This window comes from Aythya ferina, assembly GCF_964211825.1.
Source record: "Aythya ferina genome assembly, chromosome: 10".
Taxonomy (NCBI): Eukaryota; Metazoa; Chordata; class Aves; order Anseriformes; family Anatidae; genus Aythya; species Aythya ferina.
The window spans coordinates 9,918,303-9,936,461 of NC_140306.1; the positions used below are offsets into that span (position 1 = coordinate 9,918,303).

The 18,159-nt window shown below is 47.5% G+C and overlaps 1 protein-coding gene across 7 annotated transcripts in view; it reads left to right on the plus strand.

The window, feature by feature from the left end:
• GRIP2 (glutamate receptor interacting protein 2) overlaps positions 1 to 18,159 on the plus strand; it is a 245,197-nt gene that overhangs the window by 184,456 nt on the left and 42,582 nt on the right. For all 7 annotated transcript variants that reach the window (XM_084531048.1, XM_084531052.1, XM_084531050.1 and 4 more), the window contains 6 exons: positions 4,147 to 4,227; positions 6,917 to 7,052; positions 7,858 to 8,003; positions 10,810 to 10,896; positions 11,195 to 11,270; positions 11,768 to 11,913. In XM_084531048.1, coding sequence (XP_084387174.1) covers positions 4,147 to 4,227; positions 6,917 to 7,052; positions 7,858 to 8,003; positions 10,810 to 10,896; positions 11,195 to 11,270; positions 11,768 to 11,913 — 672 coding nt within the window. The remainder of the gene's footprint in view (positions 1 to 4,146; positions 4,228 to 6,916; positions 7,053 to 7,857; positions 8,004 to 10,809; positions 10,897 to 11,194; positions 11,271 to 11,767; positions 11,914 to 18,159) is intronic.

Sequence of the window (18,159 nt, forward strand, 5' to 3'; positions counted from 1 at the left end):
GTGAAATAACTGTCTCCAACTGTCTTTTTTCCATTAAACAAATGGGAAGTTTTACCTCTTGGTCTTCCCACAAGATTAATGCACTTTCTCTGCGGGAACTGTCTTCAAACGATCGAGGAATCCGAACAAGTGGCAGACAGGAAGCCTAATTGTCCCAGAGCCTTGTTTAGCCAGTGACGATATTCATTAAGAAGTGATCTGTGTTAATAACACAGACTAATAACTCTTCTAAATGAAAAACCCTTCCTTTTTCCCCCCACGGGCAGGGATAATGAACTCCTAAATCAGTGCTCTTTCCGAGGAAGCTTATTTTTTTGCAGAGGTTGGCTTAAGATGTGTCTGATAACAGAGGATCCTGGTGCCTGCACTCACATCTCACTGGGAATTTAACTAGGGAAAGCTGCAACTTCAGCTAAAGCCAGGGGATGTTTCTCCTTCTCTTCTTCACCTGTCAAGTTTGTTTTTGAGGGAACAAGGTGGGATTACCTCCTCATTTATTTTTTTTTTTGGCACTGTATGAGATATGTTCCGACTCCACAACATTTGCTGCAGGGAAGGAAATCTCAGGGCTGTGTGTGTAGGGCCAGGGACAAGGAGCTCTCCTCTCCCTGCTGGTAGGAGGTCACTGAAATGACAAAAAAAGAACTTAGGGGAACTTTCCCGTATTGACACAGACCCTTATGGGATCAGTGCATGGAAAGTGTTGTGCACTCAGTTTTATTGAGAGTCTTATGTACCTGGTGAGCTTTTCTGACAGGTGTAGGGCTGGCACCAACACCACTGCTTGAAAACACTCATTACAGAATATTTTCTTTGGAAAAAACTTGGCCTGCGTGGTGGGAGAGAAAAAGGTCAAAAAATGTACCTCTAATGGCTCCAGCATGGATTGCTTGCAAAAAAAAAAAAAAAAAAAAAAGAATCGGCTTAAAAAAATACATTATTTTCCGATTTTAGGGATTGGAGAGATTCATGAATTTTCAGTGCTTTGGTTGGCGCTGCCTTTGGGCCGGCTGAGTGGAGAGGCTGCTGCCTTCCCTCCGAGGTGGTGCTGTGCTAGGCAGGGGAAATGACAGGGAGAGAGCAAAAAGAGCTGGAATTCCTTCTTTTAAAACCCAAAGTAATCCCCCCCAAAGTGTCCCCGTTAATACCAGCTTGAGTGGCAGAGCAGGAAATGGGCTGAAAATGAACAAAGAGCCGCGCGGCGGGGATGCTAATGTGAGCAAATGCCAATTCGCACTTCGGCAGGTGGCATGTGGCAGCTTCCTCTCCTCTTCAAACATTTTAGCCAGATAATGAGTGAAAAAAAAACACAAATATTTTTAGCATAATCAACTGGATTTGGAAGGGAGAAGCGATAAGGGAAGGGGAGCTGTGGTGCTAATTATCCGCCAGCCCAGCCGGCGGCCGAGGACGCGGGGGGCTCGGTGCAAATTGCCGGCAGCGTGGGTCCCAGCTCTGGGCTGTCAGGGGGAGCGGGTGGCTCATGGGCGAGCTGCTGGCTTGCTGAAATGGCAGCCACGTCTGCCTGCTTGTGCCTGGGCCGAGAGGGAGACAGCAAAACGGGGTTTCGTATCGATAGGGATTGGGGTTGCGATGGGGAAGCGAAGCGCAGAGGAGCGCTGGTGGCTGTCTGGTCCAGGGCGGTGTGTTTATGCGAAGCAGATGGTTGACTGCTTCCCTCTGCCAACAGATTATGGAGCTGGCTCTGAACCATCATGCGTGGCTCCCCGGGAGCGCTGGGTTCCCATCATCTTCGGAGCATTGCTGCCTCAGGTGTGCTACCCAGGGCAGCGCTCTCGCATGGAAAGCGAGGGTCCCGGGGTATTTTGCAGGTGCCTTTTGCAGACCCAGCTCCGGTGCTGAAAAAGCAACCTCGTGTGGGTGTCCTGAGCTGCTGTTTTGAGGTTTGTCCTCCAACATGCTCCTGCACGTGGGAGAGAAATGAAGGGAGGTGAAGGCCCCTGGGCTGAGCGGAGTGTGCAGGCAGCAGTGGGATCGGCGTCCTGCTGCTCCTCTGGGGGGTGCCTGCTGTGTACTCCCAAAGCATCCCGCTTTTCTGACTCTGCAGTTGTGCAAGGCATGGGGTGACAGCAAGGGTAAGGCAGGACATTAGGAAAACCTGCTGGAGAGAGAAATTAAAATGAACATGGCCAACACAGGTAGAGAGTAAAAGCTCTGAATCGTTATCGTTATTGAACATCTACAGAAGAGGAGATGGCAGGTGGCTTCGCTTTATTTTAAAAACTCGCATGCTGGAGCCAAGCTGCCATGAGTAAATTAAACTTTCCAGAGTCATTAAGCCCAGATTAACCTTGTCCCTGACTTCCACATCACCCAAAAGGCCATTGCCGTTACAATGCAAATTTAATTTTCAGGCTTTCTGCTCCTAGAGCTGATGCCAGGCTGCACCAGCACCCATCTGAAGTCAGTGCCTTGACTTGGCTCTTGCTGTTACAGCCAAGCCATAGCTGCTGGTTTCGCTGTCAGCACTGTGTCATGCTGAGAGATCTCCACGGTCAGGACAGTGTTTTCTCCTCCTTTTGAAAGGCAGAGCCTTGTTCTCCCCTCGTTTTGCAGAGGTCCTGGCTGCTTGGGTACCACGGTTCAGTGTTTGTTGGACTTGGCACTGCTTGGTGATGGTCTAGTGCCAAGTGCTGATTCTTGCTTTATTAAAAATCTTCAGTTTAATGCTGGTGGAAAAGCCTTCAAACTGACACGGGAGAAAAATCTAAGGTCTGAACATCCATGTTATCCCCCTATGGGCTGCTCAACTTGGGTTGAAAAACTGAAGGGTGCTTATTTTTCAGCTGAAGTTTTTTATGCTTAGAAATACAGGTTTGGGTCAGCCAGAATGTTTCACTGAGTTTTGTCAACTTGTGAAGTTCCTTCGGCTGGGGCATCAAGAATTAAAATATATGTGTGTGTTTTTTGCCTTTTTGGAAACTACCTTACATGGAAACTTGTTTCATTTCACTTCTTAGAAATGCTCAAGCCCTTGAGTAAACTCCAGCTCTTGGCGTTTCAGTGTAACCCACATGCTTCAGTTTACACCATCATTTGTCTGTTTGTGGGGACAGAGGGCTGTTCTGGTTGCTCTGTGTACAGACCAAGGAACAGAGGTTGTTATTCCCCTTGTACACAGCGAGACAAAAACTCCTCAGTAACTGAAATAGGAGTTACTGGAGGGCTGTGGACAGGAGCATGTGGCTGGGTTTTTCGGTAATCTGTATTTAAACTGCCACGGACAATTTGTAAACCTGCACAGCTACTGGAGGATTGGGAAGGGCAATCTAGGAATGTGGGCACTGAGAACGGGAATTATCTGATACTGCGTAGTTACTGGAAATTATTGCTTGACGAAGCCCCAGCTTTTTAGGAAATGCCAGAAAAACTGACGTTTTAGATATATGCCAATTAAATGTGGAGAGGCATGCTCCCCTCTCTGCAAATAACCTCTCTGCAAGATAGGTGTCTTCCAACAGGAGAATACAGAGATATTGAAATATTTTACATATAAATTTCAAATCATGCCACACTGCATTTACAGTGTATAACGCTATTTTCTCCTTCTTCTGCCTTTTTTTTTTTTTTTTTTAAGTCACTTAAGAGAAGGTGCTCTCTGTACTGTACAGAGGCTGGAACAGCAGCAGGAAAATGTGACTTTGAAATAATGGGATCTATAAGAATAGGCAATTTCGTTCAAGTGTAGTGATTTAGAGCCCTGTTAGTGTCCAGATGTATAACTCCATTTCCAGAGACCATAAGTTTCTTCACAAGCATAATGACAGGCTTAAAACTTGTGAGACTAATGCCACGGCTCTCCCTGTCCTCAGGTGTTCCACATAATTACAGGAGCAAGGAAATTTCATTCTCTCCTAACGGATTAGCTCCCAGAGGAATAAATCAGATAATGTTATTGCACCACTGCTGCCTCGTTTCTTTCCCTCCCTCCCTAAAAGGCTGGAGAGCCCCCGTGACGCAGCGAGAAGCCAGGGCTGGCAGTGATTTTTCTCCCCCACAGTCTGTGATGAGGTCCTGATCCTACTTCCAGTGTCAACAAGGACGAACGTTTTGCAGTGCTGTGCTTTTGCTGTTGTCTGTTGCTTTTGACACTAATTTCAGTTTCTGTGTTTGCTCTGCCCCCAGATGATGGCCCTTACTCGAAGGGGAGCAAGGACTCCGGCGGGATGGACGCAGCCCTGGTCTCCAGGAGGCAAAGCATCCCAGGTAAAGGAGGGGACTGACCCCTCCATTTTGGGGCATGCATTACGCTTTACCTGGCTTTACCCCAAAAGAGTAACCCCCCTTTTTTGGTGTATCTAACAGCAAGGCTTTTGCTGGGAGGCAGAAACGGATGGCAGTAGCCAGTGCAGTGAGTGGTACGGGCCTGGTGCAACTGTGGTCCAGTGAGGAGCTGTTAATGGTGGTCACAGTGAGCTGGGGAAGGATCAGTTCCTGCCCTCAGCTGACACCTGCGAAGAGGAAAATAATGGCAAAGGAGAGAGGGAGGAAGTGCTGCCACATCAGGCTTGCAGGGCAGGGGGAGGCTGGCAGCTCGTCTCCTTCCTAATAAAGCTCAGGGCTTGATTTTGTCTTCTGACCATTAATGACTCAGGTTTGGTTTTGCATGTTGCAGAGCCTGGGGAGGCAACAGGGCCCTTTTGCCATTTGAACAGCAAAATCTAGGCATAAATGCCAATAGAAGAAACCCAAGATTACTCATATGGCACTTAAAGGTCGTGTCGTGAAGCACCAGATCCAGCTTAACCAGCTCACTTTCACATCTGTGTGAGTCTTCAATAGCAGCAGAAGATTTATGGAGGCTTTGGCTGACGTCCCTTATTGCTTACCTTGATAAATTGATCCCAGGAACCTGCTTTTTTCCAGAGCAGTGATTTCTCCTTGAACCCACAACAATGGGTAATTGCACTCTGGGAGTTCTCATTTTAAACACTTTTCAAGGATCAAAATTAAACCCCATTGAAGAGCTAATAATCTCCCCTCGCGGCACCATCTGTGTTGATCAGTCACGTCTGCAGTTGAGAGGAAATCTGCAGGATGGTGCCGGATGGCGTTCCTTCCAGCACGGTGGGGAGCCCCACAAAGTTTCTGGCAACCCCTGGGATCCTGGGCTGGTGAATGGAGAACTAAGTTACTGAGTTGGCAAGGGGTCAAAGCTAGTTGAGCTTAAAGAGCAGGAACATTATGGACCTGTTGTTCCGCAACAAGCTGCCGTTACCACGTTAAAAAGGGACCCAGCAGTGCCTGAAAGCCTTCCAGACCGGTGCTAGATTGCAAAGAGGTTCTCCACTTGTGTTAATCAAGTGCACGGGTTGTTCTTGGAAGTGCTGCACAAACCAGGTAGCGCATGGCAGGATGTAGTGAGGTGCAATTTCTCGAGTCACGATGGCATTACACAAGGAGCAATGTGCTAATGGTGAGGCACCGTGGTGCCAAATGACACGTGTTTTCTCCCAGTAAAAGAGGACAGAGAGGGGAAGCATGAGCACAGATCTGCTATGTCAGTGTGTTATTTAAGACAACCCGCCTTGCTCTGCATTCCCTTTAAGCCTCGTGGGGCTTGCTGTGTGAATGAGCGCTCGTGGGTCATTTGCAGCATGAGTTTTGTTCCACAGCCATGGCACTGCTTGTGTCCACTTGCTGCCAGTGCCCATCACTGCCTCCTCCTGCATGGCTTTGGAGAAGGTTGCCCTGCGTGAGGGAGGCTGGCTTTCTGCTGTAAATCTGTGAGGGTTTTCAGTACCCAGCGAGAGTGGAGGTGGACGGATCATGTTGTAGACAAATTCTGCAAAAGCTTCTTAGAGGAGGCTCTGGCAAGGCATGAAAGTCATCTCATTTGTCCCGGGGCTAGTCGGCCTCTGAGCAGAGTGCGAGTGCCGTCGTGTGGATTAACGTGGAGCTGCCTTCTGCCAAGTCAGCGGAGCTCTTGGTCTCTCCTTGGGCTGCTCCTGGCTCTCCCACGAGCTCATTCCCCTCCTTCACGTTAATTCCTTAAATTCAAATAGTTTAGGGACACTGTTTTTGTAAAGCCCAGAGGTGAGCTGTAATGGGATCAAAGCTGGCATCAGGTCAGGCTTGATTCTAGGTGTTGGAGAAGCAAGCGTGTCTTGTTGGACTAAAGGGAGGTAAAGCACGTGCTGCCTGCAGCAAATGGAGGAGTGCTGCTGGTGCAGCAGGCATGGGGTGTGCATCCCCTAAACCTGACCCTGCCCATATGCTGTGTTTGTGTGTGTCTCGTGGCTTCAGTTGCAGATGTAGATGTGGTTGGCATGGAAGAAGTTTGACATGGACCAGATGCAGATCGTGCAGACGCTGCTGTGAATGACTGAAGTTTGTGCCTCCCACTCCTTCCCCTGCTGACGGCAGGATCCCACCCCTCCCTACGTTATGTTCTTTACCTCCCAACTTCATTGATATCTCAGGATGTTTTTTAAATCACAGTATTTAAGATCCACCCTATTCTGTCCATCCAGGCAGCTACTGCAGCTCCACAGCATCCTCCTGCCTGGGAACTGTGACCGCCACACAGCCCTCCAAACACCCACCCCGGCCCATATAAAACATAGCTCCTGAGGTAATCTCCCTGGGGCTCTGCCCGGCTCCCACCACTCTGGAAACACAGCGTTTTCGTCCTCTCACAAGCCCTCACTCCCCTGCCTTGCCCTGCCTGGTGTTGCCTGCCAGACCCGCATGCAGTGCTTTCCCACCACTCCTGCAGGTCCACCAGGCACACTTCTCTTTCACAATTCCAATTCAAAGAAAAGTTTCCTCTTCCTGTTAAGGGTATAAATCATCGCAGGTCTGCTCTCCCACCACCTGTAGGAAAAGGCTCTCCTTGGGACTGGGAGGAATGTGCCTTCCACTGAGGGGCTTGCCTTTATTCCTGATCTTTCAGAAGAGTTCAGAGGGGTCACCATCGTGGAGCTGATTAAGAAGGAAGGAAGCACCCTTGGGTTAACCATTTCGGGTGGCACGGACAAAGATGGAAAGCCAAGGGTCTCCAATCTGAGGCCGGGAGGACTGGCAGCAAGGTGAGAAACGGAGATGGGGCACAGAGAGCATGGGAAAGCTGGAGGGGAGTAGTTGCATGTTCTAGCTCCTGAACGAGTATGGTTATAATTAAAATAATTGGCACTCGGCTTCTTTTTTTTTTTTTTCCATGTGTCTCAGAATGCAAAGTTGTTGCTTCAGTAAGTCGAATGTCTTCTATTTTGAGTTATTTCCCATGCTCTGTGCAATTATGCTCTGAAATTTTCTGTAGGGATATTTGGGATTCTGTGAAATTAGGCAGCCTTGTCAGGAGAGCTGCATGGTACAATACATCTTGATCAAGCCAAAGTCGTTTAATATTGTATCTGTTCTGAATACTGAGTGTGTAAGTAACATGACTGGCTCAGAAAAGGAAGGGGAGAAGAAAGGCTCCAAGAAGCAGATGAAGGGAAAGGGTAATTGAACAATTTTGTAGAAAACAGGGAAAAGGCAAGATGTTTTCTTTTCTCCTGTTGGATTTTTATTTCAGACAGCTCTTGGTAGGCTTCTCTTTGACCGATTGCTCTATGTGAACGGGAATTGAGCAACAAAAAGAGAGGTTGTGAATGCATGTACAGCGATTGTTACTGTATGTACAGCCCTGAACGCTTGCCAGTGGGAAAGATAGATGGCTTGGATTTTAGCATTTCTCTCTGGGAGCAGGCACATGCAATAAGACAGCTAAGATCAGCCCGATACTGGTGGCTTGTTCACAAAATCTTGCAGTTACCAAAGGTTCACCAGGCATGTTCAGCTTGAGCGTAACACTCTGTGTCCTAACACTGCTTTCTCTTTCCTTTTTGGCAGAAGTGACCAGCTGAATGTCGGGGATTACATCAAGTCGGTGAACGGCATTAACCTGACTAAGCTGCGGCACGACGAGATCATCAGCCTGCTGAAAAACGTGGGCGAAAGGGTAGTGCTAGAAGTAGAGTATGAGCTGCCGCCAGCCGGTGGGTGCCTCTGACGATGCTGCTCCCTTTTCTTGGCCACGCTTTGTCCCGGGGTGCAGATGGGCTTGCTCGTGCTTGAGCCATCGTGGCCGAGGCGATGTCCGGGGGCACTGTGATGTTCTGCCTTCATCTGCTCGCGGTGGATGTTGCAGAGCTGCGTGCGGTCAGAGCAGAGTGCTTTTTCCAGCACAGTGGGTGCCCGTTCATGCACACCGGCGGGAGATGGCTGATTAGATCTGTCTTGCCTCCGAGTGACTTGGTAGCACAGGCCAATCTGCCTCCTGATGCTCCTTCAGCTTGTTTTTCTTTTTCCCTTTTGGAGCGTGGCTACGGGAGATTTTACTCAGTTTTAAGCATATATTGCCAGATCCTCTTTTCTGAACTGCAGCAAGTGCAGTTACTCCTCAAGATGCTTTGAAATGTTGGGTGTTTTCAGAAGGGAAGCTGAAGCAATCTGCCTTCGAGCTAAGGGGCCCCTGGCAGAGGCTGGCAGGCCCAGATCTCATAAACAGGGCTTGTGACCTGATGTGGGAGACTGTGCTTTTGCCCTGGTTTCTTTGGTCTGATTGTAACAAATAAATACCTCAGTACAATTTTTCATCACAGTCATCACTGTGAAAATGATCTCCCTGGTTATTACTCACTCAGTTACTCAGAGGGTCAATCAGAGGATGATTGGGCAGAAGAAATAGAAAAACTAAAAATAAAAAAGGCAAAAGCACAACTAATGAAACATTTTACCCCAGCTAGCAACCCATCTTAAACTTTATAGCTTTGCTGTAGCTGCTGCCTTTACATGAAAGATACTGAATATATAGATGACCATATAAAGCCCTAAGAAGTAAAAAACAAATCTGAATTATTTGAATCTCTTCTTCATCCCCTCTGTTTTGCTGGAAACGTTAGTTAGCTTTTGCATACAGCCCTGGTAAAAGTAAATAAATAAATAAATTTACCCAAACCCAAACCACAGATAAATTAAATAAATAAATATATAAATTTACCCAAACCACAGAACCCTATGGCTCAGTTTTTCCATGCAGAGATGGCAACTCTTAATAACCTTTCTGCGTAGCTGTGAGGCTGGCTATTAGGAATCTGATAAGCTGTCCTTAGCAGCTAAGGAGCAGTGCCAATACCGCATGGCTCAATCAATAGCAGCGACGCAAAATGTCTCCAGTTCTGAATGAGCAGGAAGAACCCACTGAAATAGTGACTTCTGACAGATGAGATTATTGATGTTGTTTATGACTCATCCAAACAAAGAAGCACTGCAGAGTACAGGGACTCGTCCGTTACTGCCTTGCTCCGGTTCATTGTTGGTTGCTCGTGTGCTTTTATCTGTGCTGAAGGTTTGCTCTTGCTGTGTGCACTCGCCTCTCTCTCCCCAGGCAAAAACCAGAAGGATAGTGCAATTCAATAGCTTGCGCTTGTGGCTTTCAGTTTTTCTCCCCAGTTTGTAATTTCCTACTTTGGAAGAGACCTTGCGAGTCTAAGTCTAGTTTTCAGGCCACAGTGTCACATCATCGCTTTCATGAATAAAGCAAGCCCTGCATTAGCACCAGCTTAGGTTTCCCTGCTCCCACTGCTCTTACCAAAGGCTGCTGCAGAACTTCATGCTTGGCTGCTTAGGACAGAAATTGGACAGCTTCCTAACTCATTTGGGGACGCTTTATGCTCTTTTCTTGGTATGTATCACCCATCTGCCTGTGCCCCAAGCTTTTCCCTTCTGAAGTATTTCAAGGCTGCATCCCTGTCAGCATCCTGTGCAGGATGTGCGGGGGCTGCTTTGGGGGTTTATTTGGCCTTGTCCCCAGGGCTGCCTGCCTGCGAGGGGGTACCATGCCTCAGCTCTGCATCTTCTGGATTAGTTTAACCCTAACTGGGGCATGTTGCAAGTCCTTGGGAAGCTTGGCAGTGAGAATCAGTGTGGTTTGTGAGGACAGAGGGAAAGTGGTTTCAAAAACCCCTCCTGAGCCAAAGGGAAAGGCTGGCTGGATGTGCTCGGGGTGTCTTTCACTCCAACTTGCCAGGCTGAAGTCGAGCTCCTGGTCTTTTCTCTCTTTTGAAGATTAGGAATTGATCTTTTTGGAGCAGACTAAGCTAAAATGCCTTGTACCATCAGAGAAGACTGGGAAATTGTCTCATATTCACAGCAGTACTTCAATAAATCATTAAATAACAGGGGACGGCAAGAGACAGCAACAGTTTTCTTTCTTTTTCTCTTTACTTTTGTACATTAAACAGTACTGTGTATTTAACATAACATTACTAAATTGCCCTAGGATCAGTTTAAGGGATTCACTTAATCTTTTTTTAAAGTCAAAATGTGGGAGGAAAGGGAAAAAAACACTCAACCTTTTGCACTGAGGATTTGGGATTTTCATTTTCTTTAAGGTCAGCCAGTGGCTGTCCTTACACTGCTGCTGCTGCTCTTTTTTTTTTTTTTTTTTTTTTTTTTTTAAATAAGTTTCCATCTGCAGCAGAAGCTTCTGGCTTTTGAGTAATGCTGAACACATTAAAGCTGGTTGATAAACGAGAGGGTTTTACTTGAATGTCAGAGTATTATCCAAGACAAATTTGAGGTGAGATGTACAACACTGAACTGGTCCAGTCATCCCAAAACATGATGCTTGGCTCTAGTGAAGGTATATGTGTCTGGCTTGTACTTTTTTTGGCCGCCAAACAGGCACAATACAATATGGAGGTAGGGACTTCTGTTTTAATGCTGTTATTTGATATTATTTTGTAGAGTGGCATGGAAAAGACTTGTGTGGGATAACCAAGCTTCTCTCTCTTCCCTTAGTGCCGGAGAGTAGTGCTGGCATTATTCCCAAGACCATCGAGGTGTCCCTCTACAAGGAAGGCAACAGCTTTGGCTTTGTGCTACGAGGTTAGTGGCTTCTTCAGTGATAAATGATTTGGGGACAAGCACTGGCAGAGGTGACATGGGAAGCAGGAAGAGAAAAGAAAGGTAGTGAATGTCATAAACCTCAGATGAGAAACAAAAGTGTGCCCTGGAGAGCATCTCGTGCAGCCTTCAAGGACTGCCGGCTGCCTAATCTAGGGCACTCTTTGCATTGCTTTCAAGCTGTGTCAGCTGTTGTGTGATAAATGTCTCTACTTTCGCAGCACTCTAATTCAGACTTCGAAACCTCCAGTGACTGACGGCTTTCCCGGTTTGCTTACAGGGGGAGCCCATGAAGACTGGCACAAGTCCAGACCGCTGGTGCTCACTTATGTGAGGCCAGGTGGCCCAGCAGACAGGTAATGCTCCTCCAATATCTGCTTTCACAAGACAGACGGGCAGCTTTCACCACATTTTTGGACATGTGTCCTTCTTGTCCTCCTTGCTGGTGACACCCCAAGGCCTCTCTTGCTGGTGCTGTGGTGCTACAGAGGTGGTGTGGGGTCTGTGGTGTGCAGGCAGATTGGATCTGGTGCTCATAGCATGGCCTATGAGCACCAGATACAATGAGGTTTATGACCTAAACACCAGAAACTCCTCTTCCAGAGGCAGCCACCTAATTAACCCTGTGCAGATGAAGAGCTGCTGCTATATTAGAAAGCAGGAGGCAGCCTATCTATTCTCAGGCTGCTAATTTAATGTGATGGGCCTGACACTATAAATAACCCAAGCTATTGTCCCAGGGAGTGTTCAACTCTTGCAGGATCAAAGTAATTTACTTTATATATAACTACACACACATATAAAAATATATAAATGAAAAAAAAAAGTAACTTTTGCCTGTTGGTTCCTACAGGGAAGGGTCTTTGAAAATTGGGGACAGGCTGCTGAGCGTTGATGGGATTCCTCTGCACAGCATGACCCACGCTGACGCCCTCAATATCCTGCGGCAGTGCAGCCAGGAGGCACTCTTCCAGATAGAGTATGATGTGACCATCATGGGTAAGGCCAAAATGGCTGGGGTGGCATTTTCTCTGACAGCCTGGAAAGTATGCAAGACTGGGGGCAGCAACTGGGATACTCAGTTTCAGCGCAAAAGTTGCTGAGCACTGTGCTGCCAGCATGGGCTAGGGGATAGAGTTCAAAGGCGGCTTAGTTGGAGGTATTTGAAATGTCCTTATCCAGTGACATGTCTCGACGGGAGTGTCGACTGATTTTAGAAGGGGAAAAGGAGGAATTTCTAATGTAGACAAAGAGGACGTGGGAGAAGTCAGAGTTGAAGGGGATTGGAATGTTGGTACTCTGCCAGCCTTGCAAATACCAGTATTAAATGTGAGCAGGGCAATGAGCTGCAAGCAGGCATTGACTTGAAGTGGCAGTGGCTTTGGTTCTGAATTTTGACCCTGTTTAACTCTAGAGCTATTCCCTTTCTTAGAACTTTCAGTTCAGATCTGCTTCTGCAATAAACGAGGAGTGTCCAACTGATTGACCCCAAAAAGACAGAACTTACTGGAGGGCAGAGGATGGGTATTTCTAAAAATGATCTACACAGTAGATACCAACTTTGAGTGTTTTTTTTTTTTTTTCCATTTGATTTTCAGTTTGAAGCTCAGGGAAAGGATTTATTATTAGTTACTGTAAAGTCATTTTGAGCTGGCTTTGTGACACACAGCTGTTACTGCAGGGAGTGTTGTTAATGAGTTTAAGGTTACTACAGAGTCTGAAGCTGTGCTGGCTCTGGAAGCTCACTGAGCTGTGTGTTCGATTTTGGTGTTGTATATGTGTCTCCAGAGGGGCTTCTGCTTGCACAGGAGCCACAAGCTGGACCAGTTTGAAGTCTCTTCTGCAAATCCCGCAAACCAGTCCAGCACATCTGAGCCTGGGATCCAGCGAGAAATAGGAGTCAGATCAGGTTATTTTCTGATTTACCAGCAAGGAAGGAAATCAAAAGGATCTGTAGCTGAGAGAGTTTAATGCCACCCCACTGCCAAGAAAAGAGAGCTGAGAACACCAGAACTTGTTGCAAGAGGGTTGCTCCAGAATAAGCAAACTCCTTCTGCAACCCATGAGGACTTTCTGCTTCCTTCTCTGTCTCCTTCCCACAAACTACCCTTCCATTCAGTACAAACTCCACAGGCATGGGCGTATGAAGCTGTGTCCCCTGGGGACAGAGGCTGCCAGCAGCTGGGCAGCTGTGTCACACAGACACGCACCCTGCTGGGACAGCTGGAAGGAAAACTGGATGGCTCTGCAGTTACCTGCCTGCTGCCTGGCTTCTGCCATGTTACAGTAGCAGCTGCTCTTTAGAAGTTGGCTGGCATTCAAGAAAAAGAGGGAACTCTTAAATTACGGAAATCAGAAACTACCCAAACCACATTTTGGTCTACCTTTTTCAAAGATTTTGATTGTGGTAGCTTTGCAGAGGTCAGTAAGGGCTGTCCTGCCCAGGATGCGGGACAGGCAGGGCTGGGGAGGGATTTTGCACAGAGCTTTGCAGTCTGAACAGAAGCAAACATTTAGTGGTATGTGGGAAATGGGCTTTGGTAGGTTTGCTTGTTTGTATGGTCTCCTGGTGCAAATGTTGCAGCAAGTTGACTGTTTTAGATCCTGCCTTGGAGCAAAAGATAGTCATGAAAGTGTTCAGTATTTCTTGAGAAACTCTCGCACCTGAAGCTGAACACAAGCAATATCAGGTTCTGTGCAGTGCTTCTCCCTCTTGTGTTGCTATACAGTGGGCCATCACTAGGTACATCCCAAGAAGGTATCAAACAAGCCCCTTTTCAGTTAATTTCTTCATAGACTGCTCCTCCCCATCCCCATAAAGGGGATGCTTTCTTTAAAGGCAAGATGATGCAGAACATGTAGCTTAAAACAATCTCTGCAGACAGTTTTGCCAAGGCAACGGCTAATAACTGCAGCAGGATGAGTGCCTCATCCCCAAATCACAAATATTACAGACATTCTCTTTAGCAACCAAGGGAAGATGATGAGAGAAGGGAAAAGCAGGTGCTGGAAGCAGTGTGGGGACACTAGGAGCCTGGAGGGAGCACCGCATTTAGCTGAACAGGTGAACAAGATGTGGTGGGTGCAGCAGGTGTCTGGGACCTGAGCTTTGAGGAGAGCTGAGGGAAAGCAGTACCTGGATCTGTGCATGCTAAGGGAGGCCGTGAGGATGCTGGGGACTTGCAGTTAAATGGGATAAAGAGACCACACAGTAAAACAGATCCTCTGCCCAGGGAGTGCCAACCAAGCCCTTAGTCGTACTAATGGTTTTTGGCATCCCTCCCTCACCCAGCCCACCGCCTCCCAAGGTGTGCTCTGTGATTTGGGGAGAAAAGTAACAACTCTGCTGGCAGTTTTTTAAAATGTGGTGGTAGGGCGAGGCTTCCCCCTTGGCAGCCCTGTTCCCATTTTGAAAACTAGCTCTTGCTGAAGGGGCTTGGGGAGCACGTGGCCATGCCATTTGCTTGATTCATTGAAAGAGCCGGGGATGCCACCAGTGGAGAGGTGTGGGCTGACCCTCAAGGAAGGAAAGTTGTTTTGCCACATCTGTCCTTGGTGAGAGACCAAAGCTGCTGCAGGGGAGTGTTGAATCACGGCAGTCCCCAGCCGGCCATGCAGTTTCCCAGCCCAAATTGTGTGCTGAGGATGAGCTGCGTGGAGCTCTCGGTGTGAGGGCTGCAGCAGCTGCTCGCCACCGCCGCCAAGCATCCCCCGGCTGCTGGCTTCCACCAGGGAGGCCAGCATAGGACAGGGCTGCAGCAGGCTTGCAGTCAAATTGGCTGAGATTTCTCAAGGCCACTGAAGGAATTAAATTAATTTCCATTTAAAAGGAGCGCAAACTGGGCACGCACCTCCCTTGGGCATGGGGAAAGTCTCTGCCTTTTGCTGATGCCAGATAAACATTGCAATAAACAGATGCTTTCCTGTGGCGACGCTCTATCTTGTGGGCCTTTTTAAAAAAGGGTAAAAATAACACGCACAAAAAATCCAACAAATAAACTGATCAGCCAGAAACTGGTGGCATTTGGATAGTTATTCTGTAAATAAGCTGTGTGTGCCGTGACACGAGGCACTGGGCTGCAAGCCGGGAGGGTTGAGTCATGGAGGGGGAAGCTCTCTGCTAGAGATGACGAACGAGCAGAGATTTGCTGGGTCCTCTCCTTCCTCTCTAATTATTTCCTTAAAAATAAGCTTTTGAGAGAACGAGCACTAAGAAAACAGCTGCCGATCCCCAGCCTTTAATCGGTGGGGAAAACAGCTCTCCTGTACCTTCAGCACTGGGGTGTCTGACTGCCTGGAGCAGGCTCTGCCTCCCTTGTGTCCACCATGATAAGGATGAGGACTCCTCAAGCGTATGGGTGTGAGTGGGTTTTGCACAGCCCTTTGTGTCCTCCAGGGACCAGGGGTCAGCCAAGTGGACAGGGCAATGGGATTTGCTGTACTTGAGCAAGTTTTGATCAGCTTTCCTCTTTCTGTTTTGTTGGAAAGGGTTAGGGTTCATTACATCTGCAGTAAGTCACCTGGTGGCTGCTGAATTTCCCCCTGAGCATTTTGAAATGGGTGGAATTTGGGTTCAGAAGGAGAGATGCAGGCAGGATTTGGGGGCAGTTGTTAGCTGGGCTTCTGGGACTGACTTTGGACCAGAGCTGCTGATACTGAATTTTAACAGGGTCCTATGCAATTTATTTATCCTATTCATTTAATCAACGCCACCTAAAAGGAAAATGTCTTCTAAAAGGTGGAGGACAAAGGTTTACTTGATTACTAAAAACGTTTTTCTGAAGGTGGATGAGGATCGTGTACATGCTTCCACCTCTGCAATGTCAGGAGGTGTAGGTCTTTATCCAGCAAAGAGGAATTAGGTGGGATCCCTTTCTGTTTCCCGTTGAACAAGCTTTCTGGCTATCCACTAAAAACCATATGTTTATGAAAAGTTGCATGACAGTTGTGCCTCAGTTTCCCAATCTGTAAAACGGTGCAGATCATGGCTCGCCAAACACCTTCAAACCCTTCCATGACAGTGAGCACAGGCATGCAAAACAGCATCCACAGATGCAGGGGGAGGCTGTGGATGTGCCTGGTGGAGCAGGCACACCTCGTGGTGCCAAAGCAGCAAGGGGATTGCCTCCCTGCAGGAAGGTTGCTGCCTGGCCTGCCCTGTCCTCTCAGCATTTCTGTTCAAATTAGCTTGGGTGTTAATCATGCCTCACAAATATTACTAAACTGCAGACTTCTGACCTTTGATTTGAGCCAAATCTCTCCCTGGAATAATTAATAGAGGCTTGGTTGGTATTTCCTCAACGAATACCTCTGTAAAATGTATTTGGAACAATCCTGGTCTGTGCCACTGGAGGTGGGAGTTAAAGGGGCAGCAGGGTGGCTGTAGTGCACAGGGGTAGCAAGGACCATGGGCTGGAGGAATGACTGTGATTTCCTGGAGTGTTACTGAAAGCTGGGTCCTGCCATGGGAGAAGGTGCCCATGGCCCTTTCCTCTCACCACTGTGCTGAGACTTTCTTGGGAAACACTTGGCAAAGATGAGAAGCTTGGACACTGGTGAAACCGAGAGGAGCAGGTGTTTTTCTTGTGAAGAAACAGAGATCTAGCACCCCAATAAGCTGTTTCCATGGCCATTTTTACTATCTCCCCTTTGGCTGGAGGAATATATACATGTGATGACTAAATCCCTTTTTGGAGCATGTGTGCTGGACACTCATGGGCTGAAAAACTAACGGATAGCTGATGCTGTTGGAGGAGATCCTTGGTCTCTTGGTGCTTCATTTGCTAACGAAGCTTAAGTGCACCTTCCACAGGCTTTACCCGGGTTCTCTGTGCACCTGGGATTGAGCTGGGGCTGTGCTTTTTTCCAGGGCCCGCAGGTCTCTCTGATGGTCCTTTCCAGCAGAGAATAAGCAGTGTTTTATTTGAAGCCTTGCATAACCTTAAATGTGGCTTGGTCCTGCTCCTTCCTCCCCCAGGAAAAAGGGTGCTGTGAGTAGATCAGAGCCTGAACATCCCCTGGCTGATCCCTACACAAGGGAAAAATAAGTCTCCAGGGACGTAGCATCTTAACAAATCTCACGAAGGACCTTCTTGCAGCTTAGCTCCCAAGATCTGCATCAATGTTCCCATTTATCAAAGAACAAGAATGGGCCATGCATCACATTTTGGAGCCGAGTAGCATCAGCATTTTCAGTGGAGCATAGATTTGGAAGAGGAAAGCCTACCCATGAATAATTAAGGACTGAGGAGGCATCAGGCTCTCTGAGGGCTCTGCCAGCCACTCCTTGGAAGCAGATGCTAACAGGTGCAGTTTTGTAGGAGTTTCATAGTCTCACTTACAGCATGCATTAAGCTTATTGCAGAAATGAATCGTTTAAACATGAGCTACCCTTGTATTGTCTGATGGGGGAGAGAAGGCTTCTGTAAGCATGTGGGTAGGGAGCTCTGCGTCTCTGCTCCCAGAGCCACACTAGTGGAAATGAAACAAGCAGCTGCAGCGATATTCCTGAGCTGCTGCTAGAGTTGCTGGCTTGTGTTGGTGGTCAGCAGCATGCAAGACTTCTGAATACCTCAGAAAGCATAATCCTATTTCTCTGTGCCTTTTTTTGGGTTCGTTTGTGAAGAAACCTTAAACGGTGATGTCCTTCTGATTTTCTTTTGTGCTTTTCTTTTAAGTTGATGTGACTGTTGCATAGACTTTGAGCATTCTCTTCCTTGGTCTTGTTATTTAACCCAAAAAAAGAGAGTCAGGAGAGTTGTTTCCATGTGTGAATTGTTGTAATATCCTAGAATCACAGAATCATAGAATGGGTTTGGTTGGAATGGACCCCAAAGATCATCTGACTTCGACCACCCTGCCATGGGCAGGGACACCTTCCACCAGACCAGGTTGCTTAAAGAGCCCCATCCAGCCTGGCCTTAAACACTTCCAGGAATGGGTCATCCCCCATTCTTTGCTGCCTCACCACCCTCATAGTAAAGAATTTCTTCCTAATATCTAATCTAAATCTACCCTTATAGTTTAAAACCATTAATCCTTGTCCTATCACTACACTCGCTGACAAAGAGTCCCTGCCCAGATTTCCTGTAGGTCCTCTTTAGGTACTGGAAGGCTTTCTTTGTTAATTAACCATGCAATGCTAAGTTGTGGGGGTGTAGGAAGTCCCAACTACAGATTTACTTATGCTCAGGTCAGATCAGCACAATTGTCCAATCTTGTCTGCTTCTGCATTTAGTGCAGGAA